A 16,215-nucleotide genomic window follows, 5' to 3' on the forward strand; every position below is an offset into this window, starting at 1 on the left:
TTGTTCTGTAATGCTTTATTTCATCCAATAAACATTTAAAAAAAAAAAAAAAAATAGTCACCAAAAAGTGTAAAAACAATGGCTTGGTGGTTTATAACAATGTTAAATTAACTTTAAACCCTTTGAGAATGTTTCTTTATCAGTTGTTTATAACTAACACAAAATGGCCTCATCAACTAAGTTACAAATTGGCAGCACTCATGACTTTATAGAAACTCTAAGTAAGAGTAATTGGAAAACCCACATAATTATATATCTTATATTATAATTTCAAAGTATTTAATGTCCCTTTAACAATTCCCATGTTGTAAGACGTACAGTATATCACAAAGCTGGGACAGTGTTAGCTATTGTGGAAAAGAAATTGAATTTATCCCATATACATAATGGAACACTAAAGTCAAAATTAAATTTTAAACAACTTTCCAATTCACTTCCATTGTTAAAATGTGCACAATCTTCTTATATGCACATTTTGAGGCCCCAGCTACTACTGAGCATGTGCAAGAATTCAAAGATTATAAGTATATGCATTTTGTGATAGGCTGCTGGATGTCACATGATGCAGTGGTAAGAAAAAATAAACTAACTGAAATTTGTAAGGAAAAAAAAATATACTAATCATTTCAAATTTACTAAGTGCTTTTGCATTGTCTTTTTATTATGCATCTGTTGATTATCCCATAATACAGCATTTAATTGTCATTTAAGTCCTTCTTCTTCTGCATCTACCAATGCCCCTTATTTTGCTCTCTATACGTAATGATAATAGTTAACAAGCCATGTTAGTGATCATAATTTATCAGTAAAGTCTGACTGTGTTTTTTGTGTAGTTAATTATCTGGCTCTCTGTAGTTAATTCTGACAATTATCAGCTCAATGCTGATAATGCAGAATAAGCGTTGTAAGTCAGTGCCTAGCCATATAGTTATGTGATGTTGATAGTAATCAATTTCTGTATAGATAACAAAGATAATTATTAAGCATGAAGGAATATTTGCAAATAGTTATCAAGTTTTGTGCAGTTAATTTTAATAGTTATCAAGATCCAATTATTTTATCAAGAGATGTAGATTTTTAGCCAGGAAAGTCATCTAACAAAAGCTAAATTAAATATATAAAATGGCTACCTCATAGCTGTGTGTTGAGCCCACAAAGATCTTGCCAATGTCCAGCTGATCGTAGTTAAATGTCAGTTTAGGCCCAAGGCCTTCACCTCGTATACGTAGGGGAAGACGCGTTTCACGTCCTGAGTGTAAAAACAAAGCCAAATAAATATTAAGTTATAGGCACTCGCCACGGCACACAGCTACACAATCTAATAGACATATTGCACAAGTGAAATGCTGCATATTTATGGTTATCTTTTTTTTCTTAGAACCTGTTATAAAAGCTATTGCTACAAAGTTATATGTATAATAGTATAACTGTACACACTGTATGTTCTCTACTTTATACTTTTCGGTGTTAATTCACGTTAGGTGTAGACTTTTGGCTGTAAGAAAGGACTGGAGAGTGTTGCAGCCTCTCTAGCAATCAAGGATTTGATCATTTACACAAATATTAACTGTTTACATATTTACAGGATTTGATCATTTACACAAATATTAACTGTTTACATATTTACAGGATTTGATCATTTACACAAATATTAACTGTTTACATATTTACAGGATTTGATCATTTACACAAATATTAACTGTTTACATATATGCACTAGACCATCTCCCATTGATGCTATATATAGCGACAACACATTTCTGTATACCTGTTATGTCACAGTAGATCGTACACTGATAAGGTCTGGCCACTCGAGGCTTAAATATAACATTCACTTCTACTGATGAATTTGGCCAAACATCTCCTTCCTGTAAGCAGAAAAACACAAAGAACTGGGCATGTAGCATAAGTAGAAAACTATATTTATAGCTGTATGCTATTTGGGGCTGGTGTCATCGCCTGTTTTAATACCTGTTGTTACGTATAAGTCTCTTATGATTGTGTATTGTGTTATATTAAATACTAGTGAATAAGTGTCATGTATTTTGTAACCCTCTGTTCGTGTATTTATTTTACAGTATATGATGAGGCTTTAAAGACAGTAATAATAATGTGTTGACTGTAAATTATATAACAGAAGAGCATACAAATCATTGCATGACACAACGAAAACTCCTAGTAATACATACAATGGCAAAAAAAGTAGAATTGCAAGAGTTAATGTTCTCATTCAAATATACAAAGACAGATAAAATCCTTTCTAAATGCCCAAGTTCTGCCACCCCCACACCCACCACTCAGGTTTAAAGAAAACTGGTTTGTATTTTGGAGGGTGGGATGAGTTAAAAGGAAAATAAACATCTTGGGCTCGTTTCCATTAAAGGAACAGTCTACTTGATTTTTTTTATTGTTTAAAAAGATAGATAACGCCTTTACTACCCATCCCCCAGTTTTGCACAACCAACATTGTTATATTAATAAACTTTATTACCTCTAAGCCCTTGCAGGACACATCTTATCTAGTGCATTGTATTAGCTTTTCCCAGCTAGACAATGTTAGTTCATGTGTGCCATATAGACAACATTGTGCTCACTCCCATGGAGTTATGCATGAAACAGCACTAATTGTTTAAAGTACAAGTTTGTAAAAAGCACTGAGGTAAAGAGGCAGTCTGCAGAGTTTTAGATAGAAGGTAATCACAGAGGTAAAAAGTATATTAATATAATAAATAATAAAGTTTTTTTAAAAAAAACGTTTAATTTTGACTATACTGTCCCTTTAATACACTTCAACCTACAAAACTTAATGTGCCAATCACCCTAAAAAAGTTCCAAGTGATTTTTTATTACTTTTATGTCAATTATAAATGCTTGCTAGGCTAATAAAATGCAGCAGCACAGTTGTCAGTAGAGAGGACCAGCATCCTTTGCTTTTCTTCCTTGCACTGCAACACCATTTCATTATGAAAATACATTTTAACATCTGAGTATATGGAACTAGCAAACCCAATATAGGGATACGTTGTTCTATGAGAGATAAAGTCAGCTAAACATGTGCTTTAACATACAGCTAAACTGGCATGTAAATGAATTGCTAATGTCGAGTAACATACTAATAATACACCAACATGTAGACTAGTGATGTGATGCACTTGGTATCCTGATATTATTAAACTAATGTTTCTTGGATTTGAGACTCACTGTCATTTCGGAGCTTGTCTGCAGTTTTTCGCTCTGCATATACTGATATTAGCTGTGTGCAGGCAAGCGTCTCAGCAGAGTAATGGATAATGGTTTTAGGTTACATTTGCTGCAAAATCCCTCAGGAAGAGTAGTTGATGTACTTGAAACAGCCATTAACATTAAAAGACTTGTATGTGGCAGGAGAAAGAAGACGATTCAGTGCATAACTTTTTGTCTCTATTATATGTAGGATGGAATAGGAGCCAGTTTATAGAACTTTCAGATATCCCTACAAAAACTCAGCCTTCACTAATGAATGAAACAAGGCTTTATACATAACAAAACAGATGGCATTCAGGCAAGATTATTAAAGGGACAGTCTAGTCAAAAATAAACTTGCATGATTCAAATAGGGCATGTAATTTTAAACAACTTTCCAATTTACTTTTATCATCAATTTTGCTTTGTTCTTTTGGTATTCTTAGTTGAAAGCTACACCTAGGAGGATCATATGCAGATTTCTTAGCCCTTGAAGGCTGCCTCTTATCTAAATGCATTTTGACATGTTTTCACAACTAGAGGGCATTAGTTCATGTGTGCCATATAGATAACATTGTGCTCACGCCCGTGGAGTTACCTAGGAGTCAGCACTGATTGGCTAAATTGCAAGTCTGTCAAAAGAACTGAAATAAGGGGGCAGTCTGCAGAGGCTTAGATACAAGGTAATCACAGAGGTAAAAAGTATATTAATATAACCGCGTTGGTTATGCAAAACTGGGAAATGGGTAGTAAAGGGATTATCGATATTTTTAAACAATAAAAATTCTGATGTAGACTATCCCTTTAAAGGGACATCAAAGTCAAAATTAAACTTTCATTTTTTAGATAGAGCATGACGTTCTAACAGATTTCTCAATTTACATTTACTATCTAATTTGCTTTGTTGTCCTGGTATCCATATGTTGGAACGTATACCTTGGTAGGCTAAAGAGCAGCAATGCACTAGTGAGAGCTTGCTGGTGATTGGTGGCTACAAACATATGTATCTTGTGATTGCCTCACTCAATGGGCCGATTTATCAATGTCTGGTAGACATGATACGTTGTAGCGTATCATGTCCGCCAGACATCGTTGAATGCCGACAGCATACGCTGTCAGCATTTAACATTGCACAAGCAGTTCTGGTGAACTGTGTGTGTAATGCCGCCCCCTGCAGATTGGCCGCTAGCAGGGGGTATCAATCAACCCGATCGTATACGATCGGGCAGATTGATGTCCACAGCCTCAGAGGCAGCGGACGAGTTAAGACCGCTGCTTTTTAACGGCTGTTTCCGGCGAGTCTGAAGGCTCGCACGAAGACAGGACAATTAAGGGCCATTCGCCCCTTGTTAAATCGGCCCCAATGTGTTCAGCTGCCTTCTAGTAATGCATTTCTACTCTGGAGCTGACTTCAACAGCATATTTAACTTGCATTTAATTATTTGGCTATCCCTTGCGTATTACTGGATTTTCTTTTTGCATATGTCAATTTAACACGCCTTCCAAGAGCAATCATATGATCAATAACTTCAGTCATTCTGGACACATCCAGTGCTCTAATGCCACATCACTAACATGAGAGAAAAAAGAAAGACAGTACAAATACTGATTCATAAAGCTGTGTGACTGTGACCAGCCAAATAGGTCGCTTTATTCATGGGTACATTCACAGGAATCCCAATTATTAGACTGATCCTACAAGTATCATTATAGAATTGTATTCAAAGAAGAGAAGAAGGTGGGATTAGTGCGAACATATGATTAGCATCTGATCTCTGCCTCAGTACAATAAAGTAAATCATAAGGGGCTCCCTTACATACTGAAACTCATAACCAGCCTCTTCCAATAGGCAGCCTTTGTGTTTCTCAGACAGCGGCAGAAAGCAGATCTCAGGCTCTTCTTTTGTTAGTGCGCATAGGGGAAGGTGGAACTGCGTATATAAAAATGAAACAGAGCAGGGTAACAATCTGACAATCTGAGAAGCCAGATAAGTGTTAACATTCACCATTCTGTACTAAATATTTAAAACTCAATATAAAGTCTTTTACAATTCTTAGAGGAATTCGGGAACTTTTCGTACTGCTGTTTTTATGTTCTTAGCCCTGAATAAAATATATTTAATTTAACATGTACACATTATATTAGGGCTTGACACATGTGCAGACATGTATTTTGCTGGTATTATTAAAGGGATTAGCTTGGAAATGTGCCCAGTACCAGTTCCTGTCACTTGCCTTAGGCCACTTTGTTGTGTGCAGCGCCATTTTCTCACTTCATGCTTTCAGGTCTGTGACAGCTGCACAGTACCAGCCACACAGCCCCTGCAGCGAACGGAAAAAATAAAAACACAATTCCTGCTAAGCATAGCACCAACCAATCTCCTACACATAGAGACTGGGGAACATTACATGAAGTGCCTGCTAAACACAGCACTGGTACCCAAGGCATACTGCCACTGTAGGTACTAAATATTACACAGTACACCTGCTAAACACAGCACTGGTACCCTAGGCATACTGCCACTGTAGGTACTAAATATTACACAGTACACCTGCTAAACACAGCACTGGTACCCTAGGCATACTGCCACTGCAGGTACTAAATATTACACAGTACACCTGCTAAACACAGCACTGGTACCCCAGGCATACTGCCACTGTAGGTACTAAATATTACACAGTACACCTGCTAAACACAGCACTAGTACCCCAGGCATACTGTCACTGTAGGTACTAAATATTACACAGTACACCTGCTAAACACAGCACTAGTACCCCAGGCATACTGTCACTGTAGGTACTAAATATTACACAGCACACCTGCTAAACACAGCACTGGTACCCCAGGCATACTGCCACTGCAGGTACTAAATATTACACAGTACACCTGCTAAACACAGCACTGGTACTGTAGGCATACTGCCACTGCAGGTACTAAATATTACACAGTACACCTGCTAAACACAGCACTGGTACCCTAGGCATACTGCCACTGCAGGTACTAAATATTACACAGTACACCTGCTAAACACAGCACTAGTACCCCAGGCATACTGCCACTGTAGGTACTAAATATTACACAGTACACCTGCTAAACACAGCACTTGTACCCCAGGCATACTGCCACTGCAGGTACTAAATATTACACAGTACACCTGCTAAACACAGCACTGGTACTGTAGGCATACTGCCACTGCAGGTACTAAATATTACACAGTACATCTGCTAAACACAGCACTGGTACCCTAGGTATACTGTCATTGTAGGTACTAAATATTACACAGTACACCTGCTAAACACAGAACTGGTACTGTAGGCATACTGCCACTGCAGGTACTAAATATTACACAGTACACCTGCTAAACACAGCACTGGTACCCCAATGCATACTGCCACTGCAGGTACTAAATATTACACAGTACACCTGCTAAACACAGCACTGGTACTGTAGGCATACTGCCACTGCAGGTACTAAATATTACACAGTACACCTGCTAAACACAGCACTGGTACCCAAGGCATACTGCCACTGTAGGTACTAAATATTACACAGTACATCTGCTAAACACAGCACTAGTACCACAGGCATACTGCCACTGTAGGTACTAAATATTACACAGTGCATCTGCTAAACACAGCACTGGTACCCTAGGCATACTGCCACTGTAGGTACTAAATATTACACAGTACATCTGCTAAACACAGCACTAGTACCACAGGCATACTGCCACTGTAGGTACTAAATATTACACAGTGCATCTGCTAAACACAGCACTGGTACCCAAGGCATACTGCCACTGTAGGCACTAAATATTACACAGTACATCTTCTAAACACAGCACTGGTACCCTAGGCATACTGCCACTGTAGGTACTAAATATTACACAGTACACCTGCTAAATACAGCACCAGTACCCCAGGCATACAGTCACTGTAGGTACTAAATATTACACAGTACACCTGCTAAATACAGCACCAGTACCCCAGGCATACTGCCACTGTAGGTACTAAATATTACACAGTACACCTGCTAAACACAGCACTGGTACCCCAGACATACTGCCACTGTAGGTACTAAATATTACACAGTACCCCTGCTAAACACAGCACTGGTACCCCAGACATACTGCCACTGCAGGTACTAAATATTACACAGTACCCCTGCTAAACACAGCACTGGTACCCCAGGCATACTGCCACTGCAGGTACTAAATATTACACATAACACCTGCTAAACATAGCACTGGTACCCTAGGCATACTGCCACTGTAGGTACTAAATATTACACAGAACACCTGCTAAACACAGCACTGGTACCCTAGGCATACTGCCACTGTAGGTACTAAATATTACACAGTACACCTGCTAAACACAGCACTGGTACCCCAGGCATACTGTCACTGTAAGTACTAAATATTACACAGTACAAGTGCAAAACACAGCACCGGTACCCCAGGCATACTGTCACTGTAGGTACTAAATATTACACAGTACACCAGCTAAACACAGCACCAGTACCCCAGGCATATTGCCACTGTAGGTACTAAATATTACACAGTACACGTGCTAAACACAGCACTAGTACCACAGGCATACTGCCACTGTAGGTACTAAATATTACACAGTACACCTGCTAAACACAGCACTGGTACCCCAGACATACTGCCACTGTAGGTACTAAATACTACACAGTACACCTGCTAAACACAGCACTGGTACCCAAGGCATAGTGCCACTGTAGGTACTAAATATTACACAGTACACCTGCTAAACACAGCACTGGTACCCAAGGCATACTGTCACTGTAGGTATTAAATATTACACAGTACACCTGCTAAACACAGCACTAGTACCCCAGGCATACTGCCACTGTAGGTACTAAATATTACACAGTACACCTGCTAAACGCAGCACTAGTACCCCAGGCATACTGCCACTGCAGGTACTATATATTACACAGTACACCTGCTAAACACAGCACCAGTACCCTAGGCATACTGTCACTGTTGGTACTAAATGTTACACAGTACACCTGCTAAACACAGCACTGGTACCCCAGGCATACTGCCACTGTAGGTACTAAATGTTACACAGTACACCTGCTAAACACAGCACTGGTACCCCAGGCATACTGCCACTGTAGGTACTAAATATTACACAGTACACCTGCTAAACACAGCACTGGTACCCCAGGCATACTGCCACTGTAGGTACTAAATGTTACACAGTACACCTGCTAAACACAGCACTGGTACCCCAGGCATACTGCCACTGTAGGTACTAAATGTTACACAGTACACATGCTAAACACAGCACTGGTACCCCAGGCATACTGTCACTGTAGGTACTAGATATTACACAGTACATCTGCTAAACACAGCACTGGGCCCCCAGGCATACTGCCACTGTAGGAACTAAATATTACACAGAGCACCTGCTAAACACAGCACTGGTACCCTAGGCATACTGCCACTGTAGGTACAAAAAAACTGAATTTATGCTTACCTGATAAATTACTTTCTCTTGCGGTGTATCCAGTCCACGGATTCATCCTTTACTTGTGGGATATTCTCATTCCCTACAGGAAGTGGCAAAGAGAGCACACAGAGCTGTCCATATAGCTCCCCCTCTAGCTCCACCCCCCAGTCATTCGACCAAAGGTTAGGAAGAAAAAGGAGAAACCATAGGGTGCAGTGGTGACTGTAGTTTAAACAAAAAAATTTTTACCTGACTTAAATGCCAGGGCGGGCCGTGGACTGGATACACCGCAAGAGAAAGTAATTTATCAGGTAAGCATAAATTCTGTTTTCTCTTGCAAGGTGTATCCAGTGCACGGATTCATCCTTTACTTGTGGGATACCAATACCAAAGCTTTAGGACACGGATGAAGGGAGGGAACAAGACAGGTAAGCATAAATTCTGTTTTCTCTTGCAAGGTGTATCCAGTCCACGGATTCATCCTTTACTTGTGGGATACCAATTTCAAAGCTTTAGGACACGGATGAAGGGAGGGAACAAGAGAGGTACCTTAAACGGAAGGCACCACTGCTTGCAAAACCTTTCTCCCAAAAATAGCCTCCGAAGAAGCAAAAGTATCGAATTTGTAAAATTTGGCAAAAGTATGCAGTGAAGACCAAGTCGCTGCCTTACAAATCTGTTCAACAGAAGCCTCATTTTTGAAAGCCCATGTGGAAGCCACTGCTCTGGTAGAATGAGCAGTAATTCTTTCAGGAGGCTGATGGCCAGCAGTCTCATAGGCCAAACGGATGATGCTTTTCAGCCAAAAGGAAAGAGAGGTAGCAGTCGCTTTCTGACGTCTCCTCTTACCAGAATAGATAACAAACAAGGAAGATGTTTGTCTGAAATCCTTAGTTGCTTGTAAATAGAACTTTAAAGCACGAACTACATCAAGATTGTGTAAAAGACGTTCCTTCTTCGAAGATGGATTAGGACACATAGAAGGAACAACTATTTCCTGGTTAATATTCTTGTTAGAAACAACTTTAGGAAGAAAACCAGGCTTGGAACACAAAACTACCTTATCTGCGTGGAACACCAGGTAAGGTGAATCACACTGTAAGGCAGATAATTCTGAAACTCTTCGAGCAGAAGAGATAGCTACCAAAAACAAAACTTTCCAAGATAAGAACTTAATGTCTATGGAATGTAAAGGTTCAAACGGAACCCCTTGAAGAACTGAAAGAACTAGATTCAAACTCCATGGCGGAGCCACAGGTTTATAGACAGGCTTGATTCTGACTAAAGCCTGAGCAAACGCTTGAACGTCTGGTACTTCTGCCAGACGCTTGTGTAACAGGATAGACAAAGCAGATATTTGTCTGCTTTGTCTATCCTGACAATCCTTTCTCCAATCCTTCTTGGAGAAAGGACAATATCCTGGGAATCCTAATCTTACTCCATGAGTAACCCTTGGATTCACACCAACAAAGATATTTCCGCCATATCTTATGGTAGATTTTCCTGGTGACAGGCTTTCTAGCCTGAATCAGAGTATCTATAACTGACTCTGAGAACCCACGCTTTGATAGAATTAAGCGTTCAATCTCCAAGCAGTCAGACATAGAGAAACTAAATTTTTCCGCATTGGCAGTGTCCATGGTGGGACAGATGACATGTCCACTAGGTCTGCATACCAAGTCCTGCAGGCGCTATCAGAATCACCGAAGCCTTCTCCTGCTTGATTCTGGCGACCAGACGCGGGTGGAGAGGAAACGGTGGAAAACATAAGCCAGATTGAAGGACCAAGGCGCTGCTAGAGCATCTATCAATACCGCCTTGGGGTCCCGAGACCTGGACCCGTAGAGAGGAAGTTTGGCGTTCTGACGGGACGCCATCAGATCCAATTCTGGAGTGCCCCATAGCTGAATCAGCTGAGCAAATACCTCCGGGTGGAGTTCCCACTCCCCCGGGTGAAAAGTCTGACGACTTAGAAAATCCGCCTCCCAGTTGTCTACTCCTGGGATGTGAATTGCTGAGAGATGGTAGGAGTGGTCCTCCGCCCACTTGATTATTTTGGTTACTTCCGTCATCGATAGGGAACTCTTTGTTCCCCCCTGATGGTTGATGTAAGCTACAGTCGTGATGTTGTCCGACTGAAATCTGATGAATTTGAAGAGCGTTGAATATCGCCCTCAGTTCCAGAATGTTTATCGGGAGAAGAGTTTCTTCCCGAGACCATAAGCCCTGAGCTTTCAGGGAGTCCCAGACCGCACCTCAGCCTAACAGACTGGCATCGGTCATTACAATGACCCACTCTGGCCTGCGGAAACATATTCCCTGAGACAGGTGGTCCTGAGACAACCACCAGAGAAGAGAATCTCTGGTCTCCTGGTCCAACTGAATTTGAGGAGACAAATCTGCATAATCCCCATTCCACTGTTGGAGCATGTATAGTTGCAGTGGTCTGAGGTGTATCCGAGCAAAAGGGACTATGTCCATTGCCGCTACCATTAATCCGATTGTCTCCATGCACTGAGCCACAGATGGCCGGGGAATGGAATGAAGAACTCGGCAAGTAGTTAAGAGTTTTAATTTTCTGACCTCTGTCAGAAATATTTTCATTTCTACCGAGTCTATTAGAGTCCCTAGGAAGGGAACCCTTGTGAGAGGGGAAAGAGAACTCTTTTTGATGTTCACCTTCCACCCGTGAGACCTCAGAAAGGCCAATACAATCTCTGTGTGAGACTTGGCTCTTTGGAAAGACGGCTCCTGAATTAAAATGTCGTCTAGGTAAGGCGCCACTGCTATGCCCCCCGGTCTTAGCACCACCAGAAGGGACCCTAGCACTTTTGTGAAAATTCTGGGAGCAGTGGCTAAGCCGAAAGGAAGAGCCACAAACTGGTAATGCTTGTCCAGAAAGGCGAACCTGAGAAACTGGTGATGATCTTTGTGGATAGGAATGTGTAGGTATGCATCCTTTAGATTCACGGTAGTCATATATTGACCTTCCTGGATCATTGGTAAGATTGTCCAAATGGTCTCCATTTTGAATGATGGGACTCTGAGGAATCTGTTTAGAATTTTTAGATCCAGGATGGGTCTGAAAGTTCCCTCTTTTTTGGGAACCACAAACAGGTTTGAGTAAAAACCCAGCCCTTGTTCCACGATTGGAACTGGTTGGATCACTCCCATTGTATGTAGATCTTCTACACAGCGTAAAAATGCCGCTTTCTTTGTCTGATCTGTAGCCAGACGAGAAATGTGGAACCTCCCCCTTGGAGGAGAACCCTTGAATTCTAGAAGATATCCCTGGGATACAATATCTAAAGCCCAAGGATCGTGTACATCTCTTGCCCAGGCCTGAGCGAAGAGAGAGAGTCTGCCCCCTACTAGATCCGGTCCCGGATCGGGGGCTACCCCTTCATGCTGTCTTGGTGGCAGCTGCAGGCTTTTTGGCCTGTTTCCCCTTATTCCAGCCCTGGTAAGGTTTCCAAGTTGCCTTGGGCTGTGAAGCGTTACCCTCTTGCTTTGCAGCCGGAGAGGATGAATCGGGGCCGTTCCTGAAATTACGAAAGGAACGAAAATTAGCTTTATTCTTTGTCTTAAAGGACTTGTCCTGAGGGAGAGCATGGCCTTTTCCCCCGGTGATTTCTGAAATAATCTCTTTCAATTCAAGCCCGAAGAGGGTCTTTCCTTTGAAAGGGATGTTCAAAAGCTTGGATTTAGACGACACATCGGCCAACCAGGACTTTAGCCATAACGCCCTGCGCACCAAAATGGCGAAACCTGAATTTTTTGCCGCTAACTTAGCTATTTGGAAAGCGGCGTCAGTGATAAAAGAATTAGCTAGCTTTAGAGCCTTAATTCTATCCATAATTTCCTCATATGAGGTCTCTGTCTGGAGCGAGTCTTCCAGCGCCTCAAACCAGAAAGCGGCTGCAGTAGTTACAGGAATAATGCAGGCAATAGGCTGGAGAAGAAAACCTTGTTGAACAAAAATTTTCTTAAGTAAACCCTCTAACTTCTTATCCATAGGGTCTTTGAAAGCACAACTGTCTTCAATTGGTATGGTTGTGCGTTTAGCAAGTGAAGAAACAGCCCCCTCCACCTTAGGGACCGTCTGCCACGAGTCCCGCACAGGGTCAGATATTGGGAATATTTTCTTAAAAACAGGAGGGGGAACAAAGGGAACACCTGGTCTATCCCACTCCCTAGTAACGATATCCGCAATCCTCTTAGGGACCGGAAACGCATCCGTGTAAACAGGGACCTCTAGGTACTTGTCCATTTTACACAATTTCTCTGGGATCACCAAAGGGTCGCAGTCATCCAGAGTAGCTAATACCTCCCTAAGCAAAACGCGGAGGTGTTCTAGTTTAAATTTAAAAGCCAATGTATCTGAATCTGTCTGAGGAGGAACCCTTCCTGAATCAGAGACTTCTCCCTCAGACATCAAATCCCTCGCTCCCACTTCAGAGCGTTGTGAGGGTATATCGGATACGGCTACCAAAGCGTCAGAATGCTCATAATCTGTTCTTAAAACGGAGCTATCACGCTTTGCAGGTAACACGGGCAGTTTAGATAAGAAGGCTGTAAGAGAATTATCCATGACTGCCGCTAAGTCTTGTAATGTAAAAGGGTTAGACGCACTAGAGGTACTAGGCGTCGCTTGCGCGGGCGTAACTGGTTGTGACACTTGGGGAGAGGCAGACGGGCTACCACCGTTACCTTCAGTCTGAGAATCATCTTGGGCCACATTCTTAAGTGCAACAATATGATCTTTAAAGTGTATAGACATATCAGTACAAGTGGGACACATTCTGAGAGGGGGTTCCACCATGGCTTCTAAACACATTGAACAAGGATTTTCCTTAGTGTCAGACATGTTTAACAGACTAGTAGTATACACAAACAGGCTTGGAAATCACTTTAATCAAATAAAAAACACAATTTGAAAAAACGTTACTGTGCCTTTAAGAGATAAAAATAGCACCCAATTTTACAAAACAGTGAAAAATGCAGCAATCCTTTTGAAATTTTCACAGTATGTACCTAAAGCCTTAATAAGATTACACCACAAGTTGCAGAACGATTAACCCCTTAATGCCCAAACCGGAGCAGCTTAAAGCCAACACCCGGTTAAAATTACTACAGCACCTTGCCACAGACTTGCTGTGGCCCTACCTGCCCTGAGGGATCAGATTTGGAGGAATATAGCTTCTTTAAGGCCCTCAAACAGCAGGACCCTCCATGTGAAGCAGCATGAACTTCTCTGCAATTCTAAGTGCGCATCTGAGGCGCGAAATTAGGCCCCTCCCACTCTACTCCGGAGTTGTGAGGCCTACTAAATCACTCCTAAGTGAATAAAAAACAGCCATGTGGGTAATAACCCCAGAAAGAACCCAAAAGGGCTTTCAAAGTGTCTTGCAAAACGATTTTTCCTTAGCTAAACAATCAATTGCCCTTAATAAATGTCAACCAGTATATTAGCCCTATTATGTAAGCATTCAATTCCTTACAAAGTCTGTGAACATAGCTTACCCTCCCCTCATGGGGATATTGTCAGTCTCTTCTTGCATTATCTCAGTCTTGACTAGAAATAAATGACTGAACATACCTTATTGCAGATCACCCTGCAAACTGTTCCCCCCAACTGAAGTTTTCTGGTACTCTTCAGTCCTGTGTGGGAACAGCAGTGGATTTTAGTTACAACATGCTAAATTCATTTTCCTCTCAGCAGAAATCTTCATCACTTTTCTGCTAGAGAGTAAATAGTACAAACCGGTACCATTTAAAATAACAAACTTTTGATTGAAGATAATAAAACTACAATTCTAACACCACATTCACTTTACCCTCCCGAGAGAGACCCTAGTGCTTAGAGCCGGCAAAGAGAATGACTGGGGGGTGGAGCTAGAGGGGGAGATATATGGACAGCTCTGCTGTGTGCTCGCTTTGCCACTTCCTGTAGGGAATGAGAATATCCCACAAGTAAAGGATGAATCTGTGGACTGGATACACCTTGCAAGAGAAATTACACAGTACACCTGCTAAACACAGCACTGGTACCCAAGGAAAACTGTCACTGTAGGTACTAAATATTACACAGTACACCTGCTAAACACAGCACTAGTACCCCAGGCATACTGTCACTGTAGGTACTAAATATTGCACAGCACATTAAACACAGCACTGGTACCCTAGGCATACTGTCATTGTAGGTACTAAATACTACACAGTACACCTGCTAAACACAGCACCAGTACCCCAGGCATACTGCCACTGTAGGTATTAAATATTACACAGTACACCTGCAAAACACAGCACTAGTACCCCAGGCATACTGTCACTGTAGGTACTAAAGATTACACAGCACACCTGCTAAACACAGCACTGGTACCCCAAGCATAATGTCACTGTAGGTACTAAATATTACACAGAACACCTGCTAAACACAGCACCAGTACCCCAGGCATACTGCCACTGTAGGTACTAAATATTACACAGTACATCTGCTAAACACAGCACTGGTACCCTAGGCATACTGCCACTGTAGGCATTAAATATTACACAGTACACCTGCTAAACACAGCACTGGTACCCCAGGCATACTGCCACTGTAGGTACTAAATATTACACAGAACACCTGCTAAACACAGCACCAGTACCCCCAGGCATACTGCCACTGTAGGTACTAAATATTACACAGTACACCTGCTAAACACAGCACTGGTACCCCAGGCATACTGCCACTGTAGGTACTAAATATTACACAGTACACCTGCTAAACACAGCACCAGTACCCCAGGCATACTGCCACTGTAGGAACTAAATATTACACAGTACACCTGCTAAACACAGCACTGGTACCCCAGGCATACTGCCACTGTAGGAACTAAATATTACACAGTACACCTGCTAAACACAGCACTGGTACCCCAGGCATACTGCCACTGTAGGTACTAAATATTACACAGTACACCTGCTAAACACAGCACCAGTGCCCCAGGCATACTGCCACTGTAGGTACTAAATATTACACAGTAAACCTGCTAAACACAGCACTGGTACCCCAGGCATACTGTCACTGTAGGTACAAAATATTACAAAGTACATCTGCTTAAAGGGCCACTAAACCCAAAATTTTTCTTTCACGATTCAGTTAGAGAATACAATTTTAAACAACATTCAAATTTACTTCTATTATCTATTTTGTTTTATTTGTTAGCTATCCTTTGTTGAAGAAATAGCAATGCATATGGGTGAGCCAATCACATGGCATTGCATCTATGTGCACGCACCAATCAGCAGCTACTGAGCCTATCTAGATATGCTTTTCAGCAAAGAATATCAAGAGAATGAAACAAATTAGATAATAGAAGTAAATTAGAATGTTGTTTAAAATTGCACACTCTATCTAATTAATTTAACACAGCACTGGTCCCCCAGGCATACTGCCACTGTAGGTACTAAATATTACACAGCACATTAAACACAGCACTGGTACCCTAGGCATACTGTCATTGTAGGTAC

At 41.5% G+C, this 16,215-nt stretch overlaps 1 protein-coding gene across 1 annotated transcript in view; it reads right to left on the reverse strand.

The window, feature by feature from the left end:
- The window catches only part of HYDIN (HYDIN axonemal central pair apparatus protein), a 595,027-nt gene that overhangs the window by 518,844 nt on the left and 59,968 nt on the right, over positions 1 to 16,215 (reverse strand). Inside the window, 2 exon segments of the mRNA XM_053719498.1 lie at positions 1,131 to 1,249; positions 1,769 to 1,868. Of these exon segments, the coding sequence (XP_053575473.1) occupies positions 1,131 to 1,249; positions 1,769 to 1,868 (219 nt within the window).

This window comes from Bombina bombina, chromosome 1, assembly GCF_027579735.1.
Source record: "Bombina bombina isolate aBomBom1 chromosome 1, aBomBom1.pri, whole genome shotgun sequence".
In the NCBI taxonomy this organism is placed as follows: domain Eukaryota; kingdom Metazoa; phylum Chordata; class Amphibia; order Anura; family Bombinatoridae; genus Bombina; species Bombina bombina.